Here is a 25,286-nt window from a genome sequence, read left to right on the forward strand (position 1 = left end):
CTTCCCAGCACTGCCCCAGTGATCCCAGCCTGGCCTGGGGAGATGACTCAACATCTCAGAGCTGTCTGTCACAAACCAGCTCAGCACATGGGGCTTCACTGCCAGCTCACATTTCATCCATCCAGGCTGGGAGATCACAATTCCATGCCATGACCTCGTGGCTGTGTGCTCCAGCACTGGGCTGAGCCCACATCCATGGGTTGAGTCAGCATGGATGGCAAACAAGCCTGGGCTGGAGAAGAGGCTCAGCTGGCACAGCACAGACCCAGCATCCCAAAACTGGTGCCCAGCTCCTCCCAGTGCCAAATTCCCAGCTCTTCCCTGCATGTTCCCTCCAGTCTGAGCTCCCACACCCCACCACACAGCCCGAGGAGCTGCCCCTTGGGGTGCTGCAGGAGTAATTCCACACTGAGGAACACAAACCTGAGGTTTAATCTAATCCCCACCAAAGCTGGAATCTCCAGAGCCCGTTCCTGCAAATCCACCCACGCAGCCCTTCCCTGGCAGGATGAGCCCTGGCTCTTGCCACATGGCACAGCACAAGGAAAAGCTTGTGCCCTACCAACCCTCCCAGGCTTGCATTTGCCAGGAGAATCCCAAACACCCTGGGAAGGCTGTCCTGCTTTCACCAGAGCAGCATTCCAGGCACAAATGGCACTCACATGCTCCAGGAACAGCACTGGGACACGACTGCCTGGCAGACACAGCACCAGGAATTTGCTGCTCTGTAGCTTGGATTCAAATTCAGGGCCAGTTCGCAGTGCCAAACCACAGTGTAACCCCCCGGGAATTCTGCCTTAACTAGGACAGGCTCATCTGTTGCAAACTGGATGAGATCATTCCCAAGTTCCTGTTTAACAGGTGCCAGCTCCTCCTGCACCTGCTGTGTGCACAGGGCTCCCTGCCCCCACCATGCTGGGAACAGCTGCTCAGCTTCCTCAGGAGCTGTGGAAAAGGTGACTGGGAGAAGGAACCAGACCTGGATCTCCTGCCCTGTGCCCAGAGCAGGGAACTGGGGCCAGGTAGAATCAGAGAGCAAGGAAACCAGTGCTTGTTAACAGGGAGGGGGAACCCACAATAATCCTGCAGCTTTATTTGCATATAAAAGAACAACAAAAAAAAAATTCCTCTCCACAATAAAGGCAGCCAGAGCTCCCTCCTGGCCAAGCTGGAGGAGTCAGGGGTATTTCTGTCTCTGAGATCCACACAGGCACATACCAGCAGCTCAGCCACTCATTCCAAGGATGCAGCTCTGGCAGGAATTCACACTTTGCATGGGAGAAGGCTCCCAGCAGCCTTGCCCAGGGCAGGCAGGGCTGGGGGAGCATGGGAACACACAGCACAGCAGGATGAGGCCACATGAAGAGGATCTGATGCCTTTTCTCTCACACACCTGCCTCATCCCCAAAAGAAAAATGACTCAGCTCCTTGGTTGAAGGTTGCCCAGGACTAAGGAGCTTCCTCTGTGTGCAGGTGGAGGCACAGCTGTTCCCTTTTCAGTCCTAAGGCAAAGGCAGGCTGCTGTCCTCATCCGAGCTCTCTGTGTCCCCACTGTCCCCCACAGCCCCTCTGGACTCCTCCAGCTTCCTCCTCTTCTTCAGGTGGTGCAGGTGGGATTTGGACCGAATGTGAGCTGGAGGAAGAAGCAAACAGAGCATTTAATCTGTGGAATTTGGGAGAGGAAACAGCTGAACCCCCCACACAGGGCAGAGCACCCTCCCTTCCCAGCCTCCTGCACAATTCACACCTGAAAAAAATGAACTCCCAAACCCTGGCCTGGCTGTTCCTCTGCACATTTCCAGACCAAACTATCAGAGCTCAGAAGAGGACAAAGCTCCCAAACCCCCTCAGGAACAACTGAGAGAGGGAAAATCCTGGTTCTGTGTAAACAGATTTCAGGTTGTCACTCCCAAATCTGCTCCCAACCTCTCCAGGGAAGAGGGAATGTGTTTCCCAAGAGGTGGCACCTTGCAGGTGAGGCTGTGCAGCTCCCTGCTCCCCATGGAGAACTGCCAGGATCATTTGTAGGACTGGATCCCTGCACCACTGGGAATATCCTGTGCAGAATTCAGCTTGTGAATAACTCCAGGGCAGTGCCCCAGCCATGAAAGCACTGCAGCAGGAGTCAGATGGGAACAGAGGGGTAATCCCAGGGATTTGGTTTGGAGCAGCAGGAGCTGCATTTCTTGGTGAAATCACATTCTTAAGGACAGCCAAACCTCCTTATCAGCGGTTTTATCTCAGGGGAGGCTTTGTCTGACCATCTCAGCAGGGTGGTTTTGCCATTTGCAAGAGATCAGAGCAGCAATTAAAGCACAAACTTTTCAAGCAGGGCCTTAATTAAAAGAGGGTATGTGCTCTCTGAATCAAGGCCCTCAGGTGTTTTCCAGCCAAAGGATGAAATCACATGCAAAGCTGCTGCTTTATCACAATGCTGGAGGGTCACCCTCAGCCTGAGATAAAGTCTCACCTCCTGCAATTTGTCACAAGCAACACCAAAGCTACAGTGGCTGAGCAAGTGCCAACTGCTGCTGCTGTTCTGGGGAGTTGTGCTCTTGAAGTCCACATAAATTGTAAAATCAGACACAATTTTAAAACTCCACAGAGCCAGAAGGGCACTGGGAAACTCCCAAAATTCTCTGTCATCCAAGAAAACAGAGCAGAGTGCAGATCCACCCAGCTCCCACCACTGCTTTCACCTTACTTTTCCATTTTGCAGACACAAGTAACAGCCAGGATTTGGAGCATTTTTCTCCCACCATCTGTGGATCTGAGCCCAGTTCAGCTGGATACAGAGAATAACAGCTGGTTCAGCCTGAGGGAGGCATTGCCACCATCGATTGGATCCCTAAGGACCTGGAGCTGCAGCTGTGGGATTTGGGGGGGAACTTGAGCAGCTCCCACTCAGAAAATGCTGGACCTAAAGGATGACAGGGACCTGAAAGCTTTTTGGACAAGCAGAGCTCCTTCAAAGCAGCTGAGAGTGGCTAAAATAACAACTGCACTTAACTGATGTCACTGCAAGGAGCCTCCTGCTCAGAGCCAGCTCCTGTCTGTGCTTTCAGCACTTCCCTGCCTCAGTCAGGAACAAGCAACTCCTTCAAAGAACCTGGGAAATTTATCTTTGGTTGTGTCTGCACCTGCTGGTTTTGGCTGGGGCAGGGTTGATTTCCCTCCCAGTAGCTGCTCTGGGGCTGTGTTTGGATTTGTGCTGAGCACAGGGGTTGATAACTCAGGGATGTTTTGTTATTGCTGAGAGTTCTGGAACTGCCTCAAGGCCTTTTCTGCTCCTCACAGCAGCACAGAGGGAGCTGGGGGTGCACAGGGGTTTGGAGGGGACACAGCTGGGAGAGCTGACCCCAGCTCAGCCCAGGGACATCCCAGACCATCCTGGGGGGAAGGAGGAGGAAAGGAGGGACAGGGGGATGATGGAGTTTGTCTTCCCAAACTCACATCAGTTTTCCTGGGGATGGCTGAGCATCTGTCCAACCATAGCAAGCAGTGAATTAATTCTTTGTTTTGCTTGGCTTTCTCTATTGAACTTTAACTCAACCCACAAATTTTCTCACTTTTACCCTTGCAATTCTCTCTCCCAGAGAGTGGGAGAATGGCTGTGGGGGGCTCAGATGCTGGGGTTAAATCATGACCCTGCACATCCTGTATTTGAGCAACACATGGAGATTTACCAGTTTTATTTCTGCAGCCAGTTTCTCCGTGACTTTTTGTTTCTGGTTCTCAGCATGAGCTTCCCAGCACAGATAAACTCACTGACTTAATCTGATTCCAGCTGAGCTCTTTTAAAATAAGTCTATGGAAAATAGAAAATCCTTTTTCTATTACTATTACAGCTAGGAATAGTTTAAAAGGAAAAAATAAACACAGACAAATAGGAAATACTGGAGAAAAACTGAACTATTAAAAACATTAAGAAACCTTCATTTACACAACAGAATTTTAGAGAGAGATTTGCTCTGTGCTTTTTAAGGAAGCATCCCCAGTGCTGTGAAGGACCAGGAGCCTTGACTAAACACAGCAGCTCTGAGTTTGATGCCACATGCAGACCCCTGGTGTGATGCTCTCTGTGTTTATTGGGTGCTGGGGAAGGGGGGGAATCCTGACAGATGGTTCAGGATGGAACAGCTCCTGCAAACAATCCTTGAAAGGCCAAGATCATGAGCTGGGGGTTGTGCAGGGCACAGAGCCCTCCCAGGTGCCCTGCTGGGCCCTACCTGCCCACTCCCTGTCCCCAATGATGATTCTGTCACACAGCTCACACACGTGGTGGCTCCGCTTGTTCCCCTCGTCCTGCTCCATCCTCAGGGGTTCCACTGGGGGCTCACGGCCCTGCAGGTCAAATAATGCCTCAGATTGGTCTCTGCCATGAAAATCTGCCTGTAGAGGTTGGGATGGGAGCTTGCCAGACTCTGACACTCAGGCTGGCAAGGCAGACTCCAGAGTTTTACCAAAGTGCTGCGTTGGGCATTGGGGAAATGTTCAGCTGAGACAACAAACTTGTGCTTCTGCAAGGAAATGCCCAGGCTGGGCTTGTGAACAGCCAGCCCTGCTCCAGGGAGAGATAAGGGAGGGGGCCTGGAGACCACAGAGAAGTCAGGCAGTGCCAAGCCCAGCTCCCCAGTACCTGGATGAAGCTCTCCACGATCTCCAGGGCAGGTTTCAGCACATCCTCCTCCCACCGCTGCACATCAGACACCTCCAAGCCATAAACTGGGGGCACGTTGGGGCCAGGACCTACAGAAACACAGGGCAGGTCAGCAGCAGAAACCCCCAGCACCCCTTCCCAGAACCCAGGGGGAGCAGAGGGATCTGCTTTTTCCTATCAGCATTCAGAGACCAACAGCACCAGGCTCTGCAGAGCCAAAATTCCCTCCTGCAAGCAGCAGGAACAGCTCAGGACTCAGGGAAGCATCTTCACAGGAGAGTGTTCTGGAATCTGAGCATGCCAACATCACAACAACATCCTCCTGGTCCACAGGAGGCTGGGAGGATGAAAGAGCTGGATGCAGGCACAAAGCCACCACACCAGGCTTGCAGGGAGATGCAGGCATGGAGCCTGACTGAGGGATCTGAGCATGCACATTCCCACCCAGAGCTGGAACTGATTGTGCAGGGATGATGCTCCTGGCTCCTGCCAGCAGGAGATGCTTCACTAGTGACAAGGGACAGGCTCACAGCCACCCCTTTGGTCTCTCCTGGCCCAATGCCAGGGTACAGGGCACTTGCTGCAGGCTGGACAGGGTGGGACAGCTGCCAGGAGAGAACACCTGCTCCCTGGATGACCTGGCTGCTCTCCACAGGCACCTGGCTGTCCCTGCCTGGACAAAGCCATCAAAGGCTCCACGTGCCAGTCCCCAGCAGGTGCTGGTTTTATTGCTGTGCCCACAAACAAGCCCCTGACAGGCCCATGTGAAGCACACCTGCCACCAGAAAGGTGAGCTGAGCCACCCAGCACACGGCCCTGGCAAAGCTCCTGCGCCTCCTTCAAAGTCCATCTTTCTTTTACTCGAGTTTCTCCCTGCCTTCTCTCTTTTTTATTTTAAACTATTACTTATTTTATTGTTGTTTTGCCCCTACTGAGCACCTTTCAACAAGTGCCTGGCTCCCAGCTGCTGCTGCTGGCTCTGCTCCAAGGCTGGGGCTGGGATGGGGAAGTCCTGCTGGCTTCCTGCCACTGCAGAGAGCAGGGCCTGGGCTTGGAGCAGCCACAGGGCTCCTGCTCCTAATCTGGAGGGCAGCTGTCAAATGGGCTGTTCTCCCTGCCAGGAGCATGTGTGGGTGTGTGGGGACCCCCTGCCTGAGCCCCTCAGGAGCATTTGCTGCAGGGATGTTGTGACCATCATCATCTAGTGGTGGCTGACACGGGGCTGAGCCCCTGATGGGGATTTTATCCTGGGAGGGGATGGGGTGCAGGGGTGCAGGAGGGTCTGGGATGAGAGGCTGTGAGCAGGACACATCCCAGAAGAGCAGGAGATCTGCTCTGCAACCCAAACCAGCACGAGGGAATTGAGAGAGGCAGAGCTTTGTGGGTGGATGGGGACACTGGGTGGCTTCTGGAGGGGCTGGTTGGGAGCAGACTCCCAAAACCAGGCTGTCCCAAAGCTCCAGTGTCCCCATACATGAGTGTCCCCCATACAGGAGTGTCTGGGATGAGAGGCTGTGAGCAGGACACATCCCAGAGGAGCAGGAGATCTGCTCTGCAACCCAAACCAGCAGGAGGGAATTGGGGGAGGCAGAGCTTTGTGGGTGGATGGGGACACTGGGTGGCTCCTGGAGGGTCTGGTTGGGAGCAGACTCCCAAAACCAGGCTGTCCCAAAGGCCCAGTGTCCCCTCAGGAGCTGGAGAGGGGAGTGGGAGAACAGAGCACTCACGTTTCAGGAAGCGGTTCCGGACCCATTTGTTCTGCCTCCGGGCGTATCTCTTGGTCACCTGCTTGAGGGCCTGGATCCCTTTGGAACAGAGGGGTTAAACACAAGACAAAAACCCCAAAAGGTCACTGAGAACAGGCTGTCTGCTCCAGGGGAGGGAAATCACAAAAGGAAGAAGTTTGTGCTGGGTGGCACCATGAGAATTATTTTTACAGTCAGTCTGGGGGTCTGTGCCTGCACTAAGAGCCCTGAGCTCACAGTGCAGGAGCAGTGGCAGCCTGGAAAGGCTGGACAAGGAACCCCAAATATCCCTGAATAAACTGAGGGTGCAAAGAGCCCAAACCTTCCACCCTGAAGCTTTTAGCAGATAAGACCCATTCAAGTGCTGCACTGCTCTCATAAGGCCCAATTCTCTGCACAGAGCCAGGACTGCTCATCCCACCCAGCAGAGGATATTTACCACTCTACAACTGCTCAATATTTAGTTCCAGGCTTATCTAACCCCTCCTAATCATCTCCTGAGCAGACACAACAAGCTGCTTCTGCATCAGACTTGTTTGCAAGCCTTTTATCATTTCTGTGGTTTCCTCAGTCTCCACCTCCACTTCACACTGAACCCTCCTTGGCACAGATGGACTTTGTCTGTGTGGAGAGCAGCTCCCCTCCAACAGCAGCCCAGACATTCCAGAATAACACACCACCAAAGGCTGCATCCCTGCTGAGTGATCCCCACATTCCTCCTCACCATAGTGCTGCTGACTTCTGCTTCATTCCTCTTTTCCAGCCCTGCTCTCCACAGCATTCACAGCCCAGCTGGGATCCCATCACCCAAGTGGACCTGCTCCACATCTCAGGTCATGCTGTGCCCTGCACATCTTGCAAGGAGGCCTCAGGGGAGGGAGGGGCTGCTCTGGGTGTGCTCAGAGATGCTCTCCAAGCACTGGAAAAGTCCCTGCTCCTCCAGGCTGGCAGAAGTGGGAAATGCAGAGAGAAAGGTGCAGCTGGGGCTGTGACCTTGGTTTAGACCAGCTTGTGGTGTCACCTGGAGCTTTGTGGGGCACAGAGGATTCTCCTCCCACCTTTTTCCAGCAGCAGGGCACTGGTTTCTGGCGAGCACTTCCCTTCACTGATGAGGTACTCGTGGAATTCCTTGAAGCCAATGGACTGGAAGATGCCATGCTGATAATCCTGCCTGGACAACCAAAGGCAGGGGTCACAGACATGTCCTGTGGAACAGTGGGGAGACCTCCAGAGGGAGGAGCAGAGGGGATGTGGCTGCTCACCCACCGGTTCTGTGCCACCTTCTCCTGGTTGTAGCGGCGGTGGAAATCCCGCAGCTCCTCCAGCAGCCCTGCAGCCACCATGTCATCCACCCTCCTCTCCAGCCTTGCATCCAGAGCTGCAGCAGGACAGCAGGACACGCTGGGGAGCCCTGTCCTGGGAGCTGCACAGCCTGCCAGGACATCAGGCAGCACTGCCAGGCTGCTGCTCCACCTGAGCAAGGCAGAGCCCGGCAGGTCAGGGAGTTCTCTGGCACAGCCAGTGATGCCAGAGGAATTGCTGCCTTCTCCAGGGAGGAGGCTGGGGCAGGAGCAGGGAGTCAGCCCTTCCTCAGCCAGCCAGGAGCCCACTCTCACCTGCCTGGTCTGCGTGGAGCCACAGGATGCAGGAATGGGGGTATTTCAGGGGTCCTCCTAAGGGCCCCCCACCTTCCTCCCCCTGCTGCTGGTGCAAGATTTCACTGTGGGGAATCCCTGTCTCTTCAAACACTTGGAGGCTCCTGGAAGCAGAGACACACAGAGCTCAGAGGCTGGGTGAGAAGGAGCATTCCCACTGCCCCAGCAGCCCCGGGGGCTCCAGCAAACCGCAGACACTCACCCAGATCCAGCCCTCTCATGTGGGGGGAGGGCAGGTTCCAGCCCCGTCCCGTGCCCAGCATCAGGGCACACCCAGCTCCTGGGGCTGCAGTGCTGGCACCCAAGGAGCCCAGAGCACAGCCACCCACTCCTGCCTGGCTCTGGGACAAGCCCTGCAGGGGACAGGGATCTGGCTCCAGCCCTGCCCTTTCCAGCCAGGCAGGGCTGCAGGGAAGGCACCAGTGCTGAGATGCTGCTGTGGAGCTTCACCACCAGCCCAGCCCAGCCCAGGCAGGGAAGGAGGGAGGTGGAGGAGCTGTGCTGGTGCCCAACCCTCCATCCCCCTGCACCGTGCGAATGGGGTGGGCGGTGTTCTGCTCCCCGGGGCCAGGGCTGGGCTGGGACACTGCAGCAAGCCCGGTCTTGCTGCCGTGCTGTTCCCACAGAGCTCAGCTATGTTACTCAGCCAGCAGGGCAGCTTGCTCTTTAAATAGCTCCAGACAAAGCCTGCTGCTGCTGGGGCAGGGAGCAGGAGCAGCCCCAGAGCACAGCCCAGCACCCCAGAGGCAGCTCAGGCTGGGGCTGTGTGGCCGAAGGGCTCAGATCCCAGCGAGTCGCCAGCACCTCCGAGCTCCCCAGGCTGCAAGGACCCAGGGGTGGGAATGCTCATCCTGCCGTGCTCCCAGGCACACAGCTCCCTTGGGAAGGGGTGCTGGGCCCTGGCACCTGCTGCCCTGGCACTCCCAGCTCACCTGGCCACCTTGCGCTTGTCGTGGGGGTGCAGCCTGGCCGCCATCTCCGGGTCCACCTGCCTCAGGCGCCGGTGCAGCTCTGCACTGTCCAGCTGCTCCAGCTCCACCTTCCTGTCACTCTGCAGCCTGGGGACACTGCTGGGCTTCTCCTGTGGGGCACAGGACAGCCCTCAACCAAACCCTGAACCAAGCCCTGTGCAAGCAACAAGATCCCCCAGAGCCATGGGGAGAAGCTTTAGGTTCTCCCTGCCCCTCTCTAACACTGTGCCAAACTGCAGGAATTCTGCCCAAAACATAGGAGTCATTCTCTCCCAAAGGGATTCACAGTACCTTGGTGTTGATAAGGACTTTCCAGAGCAGGGACTCGATGTAGTAGTTGGTTCCTCCCACAATAATGGGGATCTTGTCCCGGGCAAAGATATCTTCAATGTGCCAGAGTCAAGGAGAGTAAGCAGAGATGCAGAGCAGGGGGGAAGGGCTGTGGGAGCAGCAGCCTGGGGCTCAGATCCCACTTTCCCACCCTCAGGGAACCAGTAAGGCTGCAGGACAGAGTTAGAGGTGTCCCTCATCTCTCATTACTCTCTGTCACCTCTGCCAGCCACCACCAAAACTCAGGGACACCCCAGGACTGCCAGGGAGGGCAACACCCAGCACAGACCACCCCTGGGCTGTCCTGAGGGTTAGCTGGGTAAATGAAGCCCCAAAACCCTTTCACCAGCAGAATCCTCTCCAAAAACAGAGTCAGCTGGGATATGGGGAGCCCAACCTTTGACCATGGAAGGGGGGAGCCAGGCAGGCTGCAGCATGACAGGATATCAGAGGCACAGCTTTGTCCCTGAAATCCACCACAGTGTAGTTGGAGACAAGAGGATCCACAAAGCTGATCATGTGGTGTCTGCAGAGACTCTGCTCCTGAGGGGAAACCTTGTTGGTGATGATGTCCAAGCCCTTGTAGACCTGAGGAAGAGAAGAGCCTGTCCTTCACCTCTGTGTCCTTCACCTCTGTGTCCTTCACTCTGTGTCCTTCCCCTCCGTGTCACCACTGCTGCCTCCCCCTGTGCCAGTCACCCCTGCCAGCCCCTGCTGGTGTCTGGGGCAGGCAGGGGACAGGCAGGGGACAGGCAGGGGCACGTGCCATGCTCAGGCAGAGCAGCAGGAATCCTGCCAGCACCTGCTCCTGTCAGGGCCAAGCTGCCTCTCCCTGCTGTTTGTTCCTGCCCATGGGAGATGAAGCGTTGAGTCCAATGGCTCGTGACTGCTTTCCTGGTTTGATACAACTCTGTAATTAGGGGTGAGGGCTGATTGAGCTCCTGGATAGTGCAGTCAGAGCCCAGGCAGTGTCATCAGCTCAGCACAGCTCTGAAATGGGGGTCTGCAAGCTGCCACCTCCTCATCTGCAGCTAAAATCTCAGGTGTGCTGTTCTCCAAACATTTCCACATGGCACGGAGCCTCATGTGAGGACAAGGATCACTGCTGCCTGCAACTCACAGAGATCTCTGTGGATGCAATTCACAACTTCATGGAGCCTCCTAAACACACACAAACAGCTCATGCACACCTTAAAAGCCTTAAAAGTGACGTGCTGCCTGCTCCCCCTGAGCCTCAGGGACACAGAAGGCAGCAGGGCAGTGATGCCAAGGGAATGAGGCACTGTCCTGGCCAAGGTACCAGGAGACACTGCTGAGCACAACCAGCAGCATCCCACATGGCTTCATTCTCAAACTGGGGATGCACAAGCTGTGAGAGCACTGCTGAGAAATGCTGGGCCTCAGCTGAGGGCAGAGCAGGGAGAAAAGCCAAAACCTCAGCACCAACCCCTCAGCAGCATTCCTGGTAAAGAGCCAAGGCAACCTGGATCCCAGCAGATGCATCAAATCCACCCTCCAGGCTGTGCAAAGATCACACAAGGGGCTGTAAGGGCTGGAGTTGCCTCAGCCTGGTGTTCCACCAGGAAATCCTTCCCAGAGAGAGCAGATTCCAGGCAGGAGAAGGGAGGACAGCTCCTCATCCTGCTTCCCATGCAAACACAACCTTCCTCAGCATGGGGAGCTCACATAAAGCTTCTCTGTCCAGCCCAGCTCTGTGCTGTGCCCAGGATTGAGCAGGAGGTGGCAAAGGAGCTGCTTTGGAAGGATCTGTTTAGTTCTCAGAGCCTTCCTGCTTAAGAGAAGCCTCCCAGCAAGGGATAAACCGGGATGATGAGGAAAAGGACTGGAAATGGCTGCACTCATTTCCTCCTCCATCCCCCCCACAGAAACCACCCCAGCCAGACTTCAAGAAATAAATTTCCCCTTAATCCCCTCTGAGAAGCTGCCAAGCCTCCAACACAGCCTCCACCCACTGCTCCCCTGGTCCCAGACAGGAGGACAAGGTGACACAGAGGTGACCCAGGGGCACCAGGCACGGAGAGGCAGCGAAGGATGATGCCAGGTTAGTGGGGCAGGGAAGCCCCAGCCCTGCCTGCAGCAGTCATGAGAGCTGCTGGGGCTGCTGAACCAGCTCTGCTCCCACCTTGCTTAACTCTGGAGCTGGGAGAGCCAGGGCTGGCTCCTGCTCCCATCCCAAAAGGCTGGCCCGGGGGGCAGGAAGGCAGGGGGAGAGGGAGGGCAAGCAAAGGCTGCAGAAAGGCAGCTGCCCCAGGGCATGGGGAGCAGGCAGGACGGGCCCACAGGCAGCTCTGCCAACGTGCCCCGTGGCTGCAGGCAGCCCATTGATCTCTGGGCAGCTCCATTCAACACGGGGCTCCAGCTGGCACAGGAACCCTCTGAATTCAGAGAGCTTTGGCTCCGTGCCTGCTCTCCCCATTTCCAACCCTGCAGCTCCTGCAGTTCCCACTGCCTGCCTGAAATCACAGCGAGCACAGAGGGCTGATGGGCAGCTCAGAGTCAGCCAGCAGCTCCTGGTGCCCTGCACATCCAGAATACACAGCCCAGGCTGCTACCCCCGGGTTCTCCTGGAGATTAAACCCCGAGAGGCTGGAGGAATATCTGGCAGCAAGGGCAGGAATGCGGTGTCAGTGTGTGGGCTGGGAGGAAACAAAGGCAGCCATTTACACACAGGCACTAAGCCCGGGGAAGGTTTCCACCAGCTGGCTGTCGGCAGGGCCTCGCACCCAGACGTCCTCCTGACACTCATTTCTATTTTCAGCCAGCAGCTCAGATAAGCCTTTGTTGCTTTCTAAGGCCCCAAAACAGATTAGCAGCAGCCTGGAGCAGCCGGGCTCCGAGACATGGAATGCAAGCCAGCACTAAAGGTGCTTAGCCTTGAGGGGTCCTCCCTCCTCTGGAAGGTGGGAAAGGTGGGGGAACTGAGGCAGGACACACAAACACAGATTTTTCAGGATCTGCAGCCCGGGAAGGGCAGGCTCTCCCAAATATTTGCTTTGCCATCAGTTCTGTGCTTCATCCCAAACTCTGTCATCATTGGGGGGAAAGCGTCATCTTCACTCTGAGTGCAAGACAGATCCCAAACACACCCAGGCCATCGATGGCCAGGAAAACATCAGGATTTCACAGGGGCCATGCTGGAGAGGGTGCCAGGGTGCAAGGAGAGCATGACTGACTCCATGCCATGAGAACAATGCCAGCAAAGGCTCTGGAGATGTCCTGACTCCACACACTGAGTGGCAAATGTGTGCTACAGCAACTGCATCACCACTCCCGAGGGAGAAACCCAGAAGGGACACTGGGATCCAGAAGAGACACTGGGATCCAGAAAGGGACACTGGGATGGTGAGTGGATGGGGCCCTCATCAAGCTGGCACAGAGATCCCTGCATGTTCACTGCCAGGAATGAAGAAACAGGACTGGGCTTCACCCCGCCTGCCTCTCCAAGGAATTACTTACTCCTCAACAAAACTCACTGGGATGACAAACAGCAACAGAAAGGACAAAAAGAAAGATTAAGAGGCCAGCAGATTAACCAGAGCTCCTGAGCTGCAAGCAGGCAGCAGTTAAATCTGTAATCTGAGCACAGTAACTCAGAGCCATGACGAAAACACCCTGGAGATGGATAGAGGGGTGCCTGTGTGTGGGAACAGGTGGGCTCAGGGCTCCCCAGCCCCTTCCCAAGCCTGGCTCCCGCTCCAGCAGCTGCCCAAAACACTGCCAGCATTTGTCAGAGCTGCTCAGAGCCTGGCAATGAATGCACAGAGGGGGCTGAGGGCGACACGGTCGCTGGCAGCTGTCAGTCCCGCATCAGCGATGGGATTTCCCAATTCCAAATTCCCTGCGAGGACAGCAGGGGGACACAGCACGGGGAGACACAACAAAGCCAGGCAGAAAGCAGCCCTGCCTGGGGGGCACCGGGGGCTGCAGGGCTGCCCCGCCCCGCCAGCACGCTGCATTAGGGGATAAAGCAGCCGAGCTGCTCGGCCCTGGCTCCACAGTCACGCTAGAATGAGATTAAAAGGAAAGCAGGACAGGAGGCAGCACAGCCAGGATGCCATTGGGCGCCTGCAGCAGGGTCCTCCCCGCCCTGGCTGCATTCCCATGCTGGGGACTGAAAGGAGAGCAGCAAAACGTGAGCTCCAAAACATCCACCAGAATGGATTCAGTTCCAACACATCCACCAGAATGGATTCAGCTCCAAAACATCCATCAGCAAGGATTCAGCTCCAAAACATCCACCAGCAGGGATTCAGCTCCAAAACATCCACCAGAATGGATTCAGTTCCAACACATCCACCAGAATGGATTCAGTTCCAACACATCCATCAGAAGGGATTCAGCTCCAAAATATCCACCAGAATGGATTCACAAGGCTCCAAACCTGCCTGCAGCCCTCACATGCAGCAGCAGCCACTTCCCCAATATTAAAGTTCCTGCACTTCACGTTTTGCCCTCTCAGGATTTCAGTTCAGCTCAGAGCTCACTCTTTCCCCCCAAGAGTTAAAGGGAGACATTGTATAAAATTGCTTTCTGATTGCTTGCCCCAAATTCAGGAGGCTGGGATTTTAAATTTAGCTCACTGGGACACAAATGGTGATCAGGAAACAGGGAGGTGGGCACAGGAGAGCAGGAGTTGATCTCTGAGCAGCACAAAGGGTGTTGCTGGCAGAAAACACCTTTTAATGTAGAATAATAATAAATATATTTAACCTTAAACTTGATGGAAAGTTCAGGCACTATAGGAAGTGAACAGTGAAAGTGTGGATCAGTATGGAAAATACTTTCCTAAACAACAACAAGATTGTTAGTCTTGTGGTGCCTGAATTGTCCATCCTGTGACAAAGCTCTTGTAGCTAAACAAAATTAAGACCAAAAAAATGAGTTTTGGCTCCTTGCTGTTGACTTATTCCAACCACACAACTGATACATCCCACACTGCTGCCTGCAGTGAGAGATGAGATCACAGACACTGTCCCTGGCAAATAGAAAGTATAATTTTAAATACTCTTCCCAAACCTCTTGGTGTCCCTTTGCTGATGCCTGGTTGCTCACTACCAAGTTACTCCAGCTGCTGCCTCCCCTTACTCAACCCTTCACAGTCTCTGCAGCTGCTGGTGGGTTCAAATTAAAACATCTTCGCTCTGGTTTCATTCCAAAAGGTGAATTTATTTGGGGTGGGGGAGCTTAAACAAACACTTTGAACAAACTCCACAGGACAGGAACCAAACAACTGCCCATGGGAAAGGCAGTGGGACTGGGGACAGGACAGGGACACCGGGACAGGGACACTGGGGACAGGACAGGGACACCAGGACAGGGACACCGGGACAGAGACATTGGGACAGGGACATTGGGACAGGGACACTGGGACAGGGACACTGGGACAGGGACACTGGGGACAGGACAGGGACACCGGGATAGGGACACCGGAACAGGGACACTGGGGACAGGACAGGGACACCGGGACAGGGACACCGGGACAGGGACACCGGGACAGGACAGGGACACCGGGACAGGACAGGGACACCGGGACAGGGACACCGGGACAGGGACACCGGGACAGAGACATTGGGACAGGGACACTGGGACAGGGACACTGGGACAGGGACACTGGGGACAGGACAGGGACACTGGGACAGGACAGGGACACCGGGACAGGGACACCGGGACAGGACAGGGACACCGGGACAGGACAGGGACACCGGGAGTGCACTCAGCAGGATCCATCCCGTGGGCTCTCTCCTACAAGCACCGGGAGAACCGGAGGGAACCAGCCCGGAGCCTCCGGGGTTGAGCTTCTCCAGGCCCAGCCCCGAGTTTCCGCTGTGCAGCCCAGACCCCTCCCGGTACAGCCCAGGCCTCTCCCGGTACAGCCCAGACCCCTCCCGGTACAGCTCCCTCCCCTCCCGGTACAGCCCAGACCCCTCCCGGTACAGCTCCCTCCCCTCCCGGTGCAGCTCAGACCCCTCCCGGTGCAGCTCCCTCCCCTCCCGGTACAGCTCCCTCCCCTCCCGGTGCAGCCCCCGGTAGAGGCCGAGCCGCCTCCCACAGCCCGGCCCAGGCTCCGGGCGCGGCTCCTCCCCGCCGCAGGCCCGGCCGCGGCCTCGCCGCTGCCCGGTGCCCGGTACCGGCCGTACCTGCATGGAGTCAGCGCTGACGATCTCCCCGCCGAGCCGCAGCCCGAGCTGCAGCGCCAGCGCCGATTTCCCGGTGCCGGTGGCGCCCAGAATCACCACGAGCGGCCGCGGCGGCCGCGGGGCCCGGCCCAGGCACAGCGCGGCCGCCGCCGCCATGGCCCGGCCGGGGACGGGCGGGCGGGACGGGGGCGGGCCGGGCCCCGAGCTCCGTGTGCGGCCCCGAGCTCCGTGTGCTCCGTGTGCCCGTGTGCTCCGTGTGCCCGTGTGCTCCGTGTGCCCGTGTGCTGTCCCGAGCTCCGTGTGCTGCCCCGAGCTCCGCGTGCTGCCCCGAGCTCCGTGTGCTGCCCCGAGCTCCGTGTGCTGCCCCGAGCTCCGTGTGCTGCCCTGAGCTCCGTGTGCTGCCCTGAGCTCCGTGTGCTGCCCCGAGCTCCGTGTGCTGCCCCGAGCTCCGTGTGCTGCCCCGAGCTCCGTGTGCTGCCCTGAGCTCCGTGTGCTGCCCTGAGCTCCGTGTGCTGCCCTGAGCTCCGTGTGCTGCCCTGAGCTCCGTGTGCTGCCCCGAGCTCCGTGTGCTGCCCTGAGCTCCGTGTGCTGCCCTGAGCTCCGTGTGCCCGTGTGCTGCCCCGAGCTCCGTGTGCTGCCCCGAGCTCCGTGTGCGGCCCCGAGCTCCGTGTGCCCGTGTGCCCGTGTGCTCCGTGTGCCCGTGTGCTGTCCCGAGCTCCGTGAGCTGCCCCGAGCTCCGTGTGCCCGTGTGCTCCGTGTGCTCGTGTGCTGTCCCGAGCTCCGTGTGCGGCCCCGAGCTCCGTGTGCCCGTGTGCTCCGTGTGCGGCCCCGAGCTCCGTGTGCCCGTGCCCGCCGGGGCTCCCCTCTCCAACCCCAGCCCCCTTCGTGCCCCCGTGTCCCCCTCCGTACCCCTGTGTCCCTCTCCGTGCCCATGTCCCGCTCCATGCCCGTGTCCCCCTCAGTGCCACCGTGTCCCCCTCCGTGCCCGTGTCCCCCTGGGTGCCCGTGTCCCCTCAGTGCCCGTGTCCCCCCTCCATGTCCGTGTCCCCCTCAGTGCCACCGTGTCCCCCTCCGTGCCCGTGTCCCCCTCCGTGCCCATGTTCCCCCTCAGTGCCCGTGTCCCCCTCAGTGCCCGTGTCCCCCTGCGTGCCCATGTTCCCCCTCAGTGCCCATGTTCCCTCAGTGTCCCCGTGTCCCCCTCAGTGCCGCGGCTCCCCACACCCAGCCCGCTCCCCTCCCGGTGTCCCGGTGCCCAAACCCATCCGCTCTCCCCCGTCCCATTTTCGGCTCCCCCGTTTCCCCCCAAGCCAACCCCTTGTCCACGCTCTGCCCCGTGGTCCCTTTCTCAGGATGCTGTTGCCGTAGCAACGGGGCAAAGCGATGAGGAGCGGGGCTGTTGCCACGGCAACGGGGCAGAGTAGGATGATGCGAGGGGGCTGCTGCCATAGCAACGGAGAGCAGCGTGTTGCCGTGGCTACCGCGGCGTCCACTGAGGCTCGTCCTTCCTCCCCATCACCACGGCAACAGGAGGAGACGGGGAGCGGGGCCGCTGTCTCCGTGGCAACAGAGGAGGGGGAGAAGGCGAGCCCGTTGCCATGGCACCCGCGCGGTGCTGCTCTCCCTGGCAACACACATCCCTCACCATGGCAACACGGCTGCTGGCCAGGGGGGTGTGGGCAGCCGGGCCCCCCCCCCTCGGCAGGCAAGGGATTATCAGCGCCTCGGGAAACTGTCCTAAAAATTTGCCAGCCCAGGCGTGAAGGCGGCATCGTGCCCGAGACACCCCTGGGCAGCAGCAGGGATGGGAGGGAAGATGTGGCGGGCAAGCAGAAATGGTTTGGAGGGGGGTACAGCGAAGAGCAGGGTGTTAGCAGGGCAGTGTGCATTAAAAAAATAACGAATTCAGACCCTGGCAGTGCCCACTTGTGCTGATTGCAGCTGACACTCACAAACTGCAGTGCTGAACAAGCAGTAGGAAAGCCCTGTGTGCTTATTTTGTTCACTTGGCAGCACTGTCAGTCTCCTTCCCTCCTCCTGACCGTGATGATATGAGAGGAGACACGTGCTCCAGTAACCGGGCAAGTTTCAGGTAGATACAGGAGGATGCAGCATTTACCCTCAAAGATGTTTACAAATTGCAACTCCGTTTGATTTGGGTTTTGGGGACATCTCCCACTGGTAACAGTCTCAGCTCAGTCTGCTTATCACTTCCAAGAAATATAATTACTATTTTAAACTTCCTATGTACCCTTCAGCAGGAAAAGATAAAAAAAGCCCAACTTGCTAAAAACCTTCTCAGGAGGGTCACCTTGAGCTGAGAAAAGACAAACCGCGAGTGTTACAAAAAACACAACAAAATAACCGTGAGGGGTTGGTACATCTGGGCTTTGTTGGCTGCGCATGGGCGAGGTGTCAGATTTAGGTCACCCCGCTCCCTGCTTAAGCTCTGGGTCATGGGAGCACCTTTTAATGCAGCTCTGAAAGGCTGTGACACCCCTGTGATGCAACCCAGAGTGTGAAACGCTGCTGGCACCCAAGGGGACGGGTGTTTAAAGGCTTCTGTGTGGCATCGTTGCTATTTTAGGCTGGTTTCCCCCCGGGTGTTGGAGGCTCCAGCAGCAGCTCCTCTCTCCTGACTCCTCAGCAGTAACATAATCCCACATCCCTCCTGCATTTAGAGTAAGACTTTTGCTGCCAGGACAAAGGAAACCCAAACGTGTCAGGTTTGGGGGCAGCAGGAAGAACATACGTATATATCATTTCATCCACTTGGCAGGTCTGGGATGTGGAGCTCTCTGGTGTGAGTGGATTGCATTCCCCCCTCCCTATAGGGTTACAGCCCCAGCCCCTGACCTGTGGGGCTGCCATCACCCCACACCCCCTGCCCCAAACCCCATTAGGGGGGTTTATAGTTACATCAAAGGGCTCTCTGCCCTTCCTTGCCAATAAAACCACTTAAAAGGAGGAAAAATAATCCAGGTGATTCATTTCCACCACCACAACCACTTCTTCTTCAAGTGCTGGGAGAAAACCGGGACAAAGAGCTCAGTCTTGGTGCAAAATAATTTCTATTCATGCCCAGGATACCCCAAAATCCAGGGTGGGGGGGGCCAGAGCAGCCCCCCCAGGAGCACAGAGGTGATGCATGGAAACCCAGAGCCGACTGCATGGAAAAAGCCAACCCAGGCTGTTGCAAACTTATTTATTTATGAAGTATGAGGTAATGAAGAAAGTGCTAAATCCAACCAGTGTTAACTCTAACAGTTCTCAGCAGGTCAGCAGGGACCCCAGGGTGCCATCCTGCAGGACCACCCCTGCCAGCACCCCTGGGAGGGGACAGGGGACTCTGCCACCCCTCCAGGCTGGGCAGGAGGGCACAGGCAGGGAAGGCAGTGCAGCCCAACCTGCCCACTGCAAAGCCCAAAGCTTTGCTGGGGATTTTAAGTGGCTGCTGGTGAAGGAGAATTCCCAAGGGTGGGAAAAGGGGGGTCACAGGGATGCTCACAAGGATGGGAAAGGGATAAAATCCCCTGTTATTGCAAATGGATGGTTTGGAGAGCTGCAAGGGGGTGAATGGCCTCTGCGAGGACTCAGCTCAAGGGTCCAGCAGGAACCAGCCCCTTCCTGATCTCCCTAAAGTGCAGCAGGACTGAGCCCTCCCCCACAGCAGGAAATCCCCTTTAAAAAAAAAAAAAAAAAAAAAAAGTTTTCATATATTTATATATATATAAAAAAGCAAACTCTTTACCAATACTTCTCAAAAAAGTGGTACAAAAATACAGTATAAAAACACAGCCTCCAGTATAAGACTCACAGTTGCAGCAGCAGTTTCTAGAACACAAAAATCCAGGACCAGCTACTGCGTGAAGTGACAAGGAAGTAAGGTACGGTCCAGCCGAGCAAGGGGATTGCTGCTCATCCCAGTGAGGCACATCCTGCCCTCCCCATCACAGGATCCATCCAGAGGGGAGCCCCGTGCTGGGCTCTGTGCTGCCTGCTCCCAGGAGCCATTGATTGGGGTTTTTAGGGCGAGGTGGATGGCCTGGGGTAGCTCCCAATGGTAAATGGCAGAGAAGGGTGCAAAGGCTGCTGGGGAGAGGGAATAAATCTGAGCTCTTGAACTGGAGCAGTCACTGAGGAAAGACAAGGGAAATCTTGGAACACCCAGCAGCAGGAAGCCAACCCTGGGTGGGTGATGCTGTGTGGGGTCTCTGCTGCAGACCCATTCCCGCAGCCACTGCCACGAGCTCCAGCCCCCAGGGCCAACAGTTCGACAAGCAACCAAAAAAATAAAAAAATGTGCAAATTGAGAAGGAGCTGGGGATTGTGGGGAGCAGGATGGGAGGGGGGCACACCGGTTGCTAGTGCCCCTGAAGGTGAGCAATCCGTTTGAGCAGCTGGGTCTGGCGCAGCTGCAGCTGCCGCTTCTCGGCCGCCATCCTCCTCTCGGCGCTGATGAGGGACTGCAGGTACTCAGAGGATTTACTCAGGATCACCACTTTGGGGGTTTTGGGGCAGCTGGCCAGCCCAGGCACCTGGTCCCTGAGGGCCAGGAAGCGCGAGCGAAGGTCGTTGCGCCGCTTGCGCTCCAGGAAATTGTGGTTTTTCCTCTTGGCCACGTCCTCGCTGTCCGAGCCGGGGCTGCTGCTGGGTTTTGGTAAGCCAGGCTCAGGCAGGGTCACGGCAGGGGCTGGTTCCACTGTGCTGGGTGGTTCATCCTCCTCCTGTTCCTGCTGGGGTGACTGGGGCGGGGGGCAGGGGTCTGGGGGCGAGCGGGCGGCGTAGTTGTGCTGCTGCTGGTGGACGGAGATGTGGAAACGCTTCATGCAGGGGTCCAGGGGGTCGGCTCGGAGCGTGATGGTCACCGGCTTCCTCAGGCTGAGAGATTGTCTCTTGTCCACTGTCACCACGTCGATCTCTTCACCTTCTGCTCCCGTGGCAAAGAAAGAACAAACTCTCGTCAGCTGGGAATGCCCAGGCACCTTTCTAGGGACCCTCATCAGCTGGGAATGCCCAGGCATTTTCTAGAGGTCCCCACATCTCCCCGGACAACCTCCCCACAAATGTTTGCTCATGCACTGCAAACTCTGTGACCTCCAGAAGGGACTGAGTGATTTAAGTGCCCTTCCAATACCATCAAGTGGGAAAGGAGTGTAATTCCTTCCCTGTTTCATGTGCCTGGTCCCCCAAAATTGGACTGGGAGGGTTTATTTCCGCCTCACTTCAGCACCAGGAGCAACATGCGTTCATCATAAAGGATCACCAGGAAAGAAACAGCCGAGCCCTCCTGCGAGGTGGGGGAGAACTGGAGGAGCAGGATGCTGGGACAGCCTAGTTCCAAAGTTCATCCCGGCCGGGTGCTTTCATGGCCCATTGGAATTGTAAATGAGGGATATCAGGGCAGAACTACCCTTTGTTCCCCTCGGCTGCAGCTTCCCACCTCGGTGACTCGTTACTTTTCACAAGTGATAAAGCCCATTCAGCCCCGGCTTCCCGGGGACAGAGGGGACAATCCCCCACTGTGCAGGGAGGGAGGGAGGGGTGAAGAGGTCCCTCCAGCAAACTCTGAGCCTCAAAGGCATCTCAAGCCCAGAAACAGAAAGACCTAAACAAAGCCTAATTGGCCCCCAAAGCACTTTGCCAGTTGCCCCATCCCAGCACAGCGGCTTTGGGGACAGCGAGGTGAGCAGAGCAGCGATTACTCTCACTTTAGGGGATGAGCCTCCAACTTTTTCCTAGGCTTTGGGGGAAAATAAAGCTTCCTGCTAAAAGCCCCCTGAGATGCTCAGCATCGTGGGCAAAGGCTTGGCCCCCACTTTCCTGTCAGGGGGCCAGTGCTGGGCTTCTGATAGTGACCCCTGCTGATAACCCAAACTCTCCAAACTTTGGGGTTCAGCCCAGGAAGCCCAAACCCCCCCGATACTGTAGCTCCAGGGCTGGGGACACCCATCAGTGTCACAACCCGCGCGGTCTCAGCCCCGCGTACACACACACACTCATTAATAAAAAAAGTCAGCGTAGCCCCGCCCCCCGCAGGCACCTATTGGCTGTCCCGCGGGGCCGGCCGGCGGTCCTGCCATCCCATTGGTCCGCGCTCCTGTCCATCAGCGCGGCCCCTCTCATTGTTTGCAATCTGTTGCTTTTTGTTCGGCGCCCACGTGGCGCGGCCAGACCCCTCCGGGACCCCCGGGACCCCACCGGCATCCCCCGCCGGGCCCCGCAGATTTGGGCTAAGCCTCTTAACGCCCGCGACCTGGCTTATAGTCCTCGGGCTACTAATGGCATTAAACCCCGCGCCGTGACTCACCGGCGCAGGTGGCGGCCACCGGCAGATTTATTAACGGGGTCACGGCAACCGAGCCAGCCCGGGAGCGAGGGAAACAACACACGGGGTTGTGGAGAGCCCGGAGGGTGTTTGCAAATAAGCGCCGAAAATTGGCGTGAGATCGGAGAGATGCGATGCACCCTGCCCTTGGAGGTTTTGGAGGTACCGGAGTCCCAGCCCCGTGTAAAACACCCACACATCCCCCAGGCGGGACAGGCAGACGCGCCCCGGGGCTGGGCTGGGACTCGCCACAGCCGGGGCTGCTGTTCCTGCCCGTCCTACCGAGCCACCGCCTCGGGGGACGCGCCGCTGCTCCCAAAGCTGCTGCCCCCAGGGCGGATTTTGCCTTTTGTCCCCAGGGAAGCCCGGCCCGGCCGTGGGAGGAAGAAAGGGGAGCAGCCGAACTGATGAGCCGGCGGCAGAGCGCGGTGCAACGCTCAAACCCCCAAAGTTTGCACGGTGAGCTGCAAACTTGCCCTTCAACCTTCCCACGAGGTTCCCGTGGGCTCGGGACGGGGGAAAAAGGGTCACCAGAGTCTCACGCACCCTCCCGAGAGGGACAAGGGTTTCCCGAGCAGAAGCCCCGCGGGAAGGGGGAACAGCCGAGCCCGCTTTGTTCGTGGGGCCGGGACCGGGGCTCGCTCGGAGTCTCAACAAAGGCGCAGCCCAGGCTGGGAGGTTCCCTGCACACACATGTGCGGACACGCGTGTGCCCCACGCCGGGCTCCAGCAGGGCTGGGGGCACGGCAGCCCGGCGGCGGAGCGGCTCCATCCCTTACCGGAATCGCTCTGGCCCTCGGATCCCGAGGATGCGGGGATCTTGCTCTCGGCCAGCGGGCAAAGGAACACGGCAGCGGGATCCACGCACTCGCTGACGGAGCTGCTGAAGCCAAAATCCTGCGCGAAGGATGGTTTGTGCGGCGTGGCTCTCTGCGTGCCCGTGGAAAGTTTCTCTGTCATCGCCTTCTCCAGTCTCTCCCGCGCTGAAAATCCGCTCCACATGCAATCCTTGAGGATGAAAGCGCTCAGGTTGCCGAAGATCTGCCCCGTCCCTATGAGATACTCCGGCTCTTCCCCGGCCAGGCAGTACCGGGAGAGCCATCCCGACCCCGGGCGCTCCTCCGCCCCCGAGCAGCACCCCTTGTCCCCGGGAGAGCCCAGCGGGGACAGCGGGGGCGTGGGGACCAGCTCGAACTTCTTCCAGATGTCCTCGCTGGGCGCCGTGGAGCGGTGGAAATCCTCCTGGGCGTCGTGATCGTAGAAGTAGTGTTGGTACGAGTCAAACTCCATCTCGGCACGGGGATGGAGGTGGCTGAGAGAAGAACAGGAGATCCGGAGAGGGGCAGCCCCAGGGATGAGGGGGGACCCCCACCCCGGCGCCAGCCCCCGAGCCGGGACCGCGGGCGCATTGTTCCCCCGCTTTTATAGCCCGGCCGCGGAGCCCGGCCCCTCCTTCGCCAATCGCCAGGCGAATATTTGCATAAAGGGTGTGACAATACTCCGTGCCCTGCCCCACGAGGGGACACGGTGCCCGGTGTCGCTACCGGGGATGCTCACGGGGCTCTGGACCAGCAGCCACCCCGTGCGCTGGGCTGGGGGCTCCTCGCTGCCCCCAGGAGCGCCCGGGGGCTCCCAGCCCCATCCTTGGCCCAGCAGGAGGGGCAGGTTTGGGGGATCCCCCTCTGCAAGGGCTAAGGAGGGACACGCCGCTGTGTCACCAGCCTGGGGGCGAGGGCAAAGCTACTGGAGAAAAGGGGACAGGTCACAGGAAGGCATCGCCTGCTGCCGGGGACGATTTTTGAGTGCTCTGTCTCATCTGTACCCCCTGCTTGGCTGTCACCTCAATTCCTCTTCGGCTGCCACCAAGACAGTGGCTCCAGCACTGGGCAGCAGTGGGGTCACTCAGTGGTTGTGTCCAGCTCAGGCTGCCACCCTGGATGCCAGCTGGAGGCATCTCCACTGCTTCCCAAAACCCTCACAGACCCGGCTGGGAGCATTTCCCCCCTCACAGACCCCAGAGGAAGCTGACTGAAACAAGGAGGGGCTGTGAGGACACCAGAAGAAACAGTGCCCACGAGGAACGAGGTCTGTGCACGGAGGGGTTGGGAGCCACGGGGGATGTCAGGAGCCACGGGCTGGAGGGAATTTGGGGTGTCCTGGGACACGCACACAGCTCCCACCAGCAGCACCTGGCACATCCAGCCTTGGGGTGCAGAGGAACACGCTGTGGGACACAGGATGCAGGATGCTGCACGTCTCCAATGCCAAGTTCCTTCTAGAAACGGCAATAAATGTGAAAACACAGCTGGGTTTTCACCTCCCGCACTTAATTGTTACACACACGCACAGGGGTTCAAAGCCCACCCGGAACCCACAGATCCCCCTCAGTGTGTGACCCCAGTTCAGCCCCAGCACCCTCCTCCTTTGTCACCTGCGGGGATGAAGCCACGGGGTTTGTCCCAGCCGGCAGCACTGGGAGCTGGGGGCACTGGGGGCGGTGCAGAGCCGGCCCTGGAGGGAGGAAACTGTCCCAGTACAGCCCAGTACAGCCCAGTACAGGAGGATACAGCCCTGTACAGCCCGGTACAGCCCAGCAATGTAATGCTCTTCATGAACCAGCACAGCCCAGTACAGCCCAGTACAGGCGGGTGCAGCCCAGCAATGCAATGCTCTTCATGAACCAGCACAGCCCAGTAAAGCCCAGTTCCGTCAGACAAGTGTAGCCCAGCACTGCCCAGTCCAGTCCAGCCCAGTCCGCTCCATTCCCCCCGGTTCCCCCCGGTTCCCCCCGGTTCCCCCCGGTTCCCCCCGGTTCTCCCCGGTCCGTCCCGTCCGCCGCCACCGGCGGGCACCGGGCGCCACCTGCTGGGCCCCGGGAGCGCCGTCCGTGGGGCGGCGGGGACGGGGACACGCGGGGCCCTTCCTTCCTTCCTTCCTTCCTTCCTTCCTTCCTTCCTTCCTTCCTTCCTTCCTTCCTTCCTTCCTTCCTTCCTTCCTTCCTTCCTTCCTTCCTTCCTTCCTTCCTTCCTTCCTTCCCTTCCTTCCTCCTTCCTTCCTTCCTTCCTTCCTCCTTCCTCCTTCCTTCCTCCTTCTTCCTTCCTTCCTCTTCCTTCCTTCCTTCCTTCCTTCCTTCCTTCCTTCCTTCCTTCCTTCCTTCCTTCCTTCCTTCCTTCCTTCCTCCTTCCTTCCTTCCTTCCTTTCCTCTTCCTTCCTTCCTTTCCTTCCTTCCTTCCTTCCTTCCTTCCTTCCTTCCTTCCTTCCTCCTTCCTTCCTTCCTTCCTTCCTTCCTTCCTTCCTTCCTTTCCTTCCTTCCTCTTCCTTCCTTCCTTCCTTCCTTCCTTCCTTCTTCCTCCTTCCTTCCTTTCCTTCCTTCCTTCCTTCCTTCCTTTCCTTCCTTCCTTCTTCCTTCCTTCCTTCCTTCCCTCCTTCCTTCCTTCCTTTC

At 57.8% G+C, this 25,286-nt stretch overlaps 2 protein-coding genes across 3 annotated transcripts; both read right to left on the minus strand.

The window, feature by feature from the left end:
• Nucleotides 1–1,051: 1,051 nt before the first annotated feature.
• TRIT1 (tRNA isopentenyltransferase 1) lies at nt 1,052–15,709 on the minus strand. 2 transcript variants are annotated; one of them, XR_013776696.1, is made up of 12 exons: nt 15,520–15,709; nt 9,802–9,949; nt 9,323–9,414; nt 8,993–9,141; nt 8,022–8,164; nt 7,672–7,783; nt 7,464–7,576; nt 6,388–6,465; nt 4,640–4,749; nt 4,230–4,344; nt 3,687–3,808; nt 1,502–1,633 (listed from the first exon to the last, which is right to left on the minus strand). XR_013776696.1 is itself a non-coding variant. In XM_079325438.1 (11 exons), the coding sequence occupies exons 1-11, from the start codon at nt 15,673–15,675 to the stop codon at nt 1,503–1,505; spliced, it is 1,347 nt and encodes a 448-aa protein (XP_079181564.1). In that variant the 5' UTR covers nt 15,676–15,709; the 3' UTR covers nt 1,052–1,502. The 2 variants fall into 2 exon arrangements, 1 of the variants encoding a protein (XP_079181564.1); XM_079325438.1 differs by lacking the exon at nt 3,687–3,808 and having other exon boundaries at nt 1,052–1,633.
• Nucleotides 15,710–18,705: 2,996 nt separating this feature from the next.
• MYCL (MYCL proto-oncogene, bHLH transcription factor) lies at nt 18,706–23,251 on the minus strand. Its single transcript, XM_079325776.1, has 2 exons — nt 22,624–23,251; nt 18,706–20,446 (listed from the first exon to the last, which is right to left on the minus strand). The coding sequence occupies exons 1-2, from the start codon at nt 23,132–23,134 to the stop codon at nt 19,881–19,883; spliced, it is 1,077 nt and encodes a 358-aa protein (XP_079181902.1). The 5' UTR covers nt 23,135–23,251; the 3' UTR covers nt 18,706–19,880.
• Between the last annotated feature and the right edge of the window lie 2,035 nt (nt 23,252–25,286).

The sequence above is a fragment of the Erithacus rubecula genome (assembly GCF_903797595.1).
Source record: "Erithacus rubecula genome assembly, chromosome: 23".
NCBI classification, from domain to species: domain Eukaryota; kingdom Metazoa; phylum Chordata; class Aves; order Passeriformes; family Muscicapidae; genus Erithacus; species Erithacus rubecula.

Coding starts and splice junctions, on each gene's coding strand:
- TRIT1 (XM_079325438.1), bottom strand. CDS start 15,675: ATGGCGGCGGCGGCCGCGCTGTGCCTGGGCCGGGCCCCGCGGCCGCCG. Junction 9,415..9,801: donor AGCTGTGCCTCTGATATCCT/GTCATGCTGCAG, acceptor GGCACATTGAAG/ATATCTTTGCCCGGGACAAG. Junction 7,784..8,021: donor GCTCCACGCAGACCAGGCAG/GTGAGAGTGGGC, acceptor GTCCTGCTGCAG/CTCTGGATGCAAGGCTGGAG.
- MYCL (XM_079325776.1), bottom strand. CDS start 23,134: ATGGAGTTTGACTCGTACCAACACTACTTCTACGATCACGACGCCCAG. Junction 20,447..22,623: donor CGAGGGCCAGAGCGATTCCG/GTAAGGGATGGA, acceptor CCACGGGAGCAG/AAGGTGAAGAGATCGACGTG.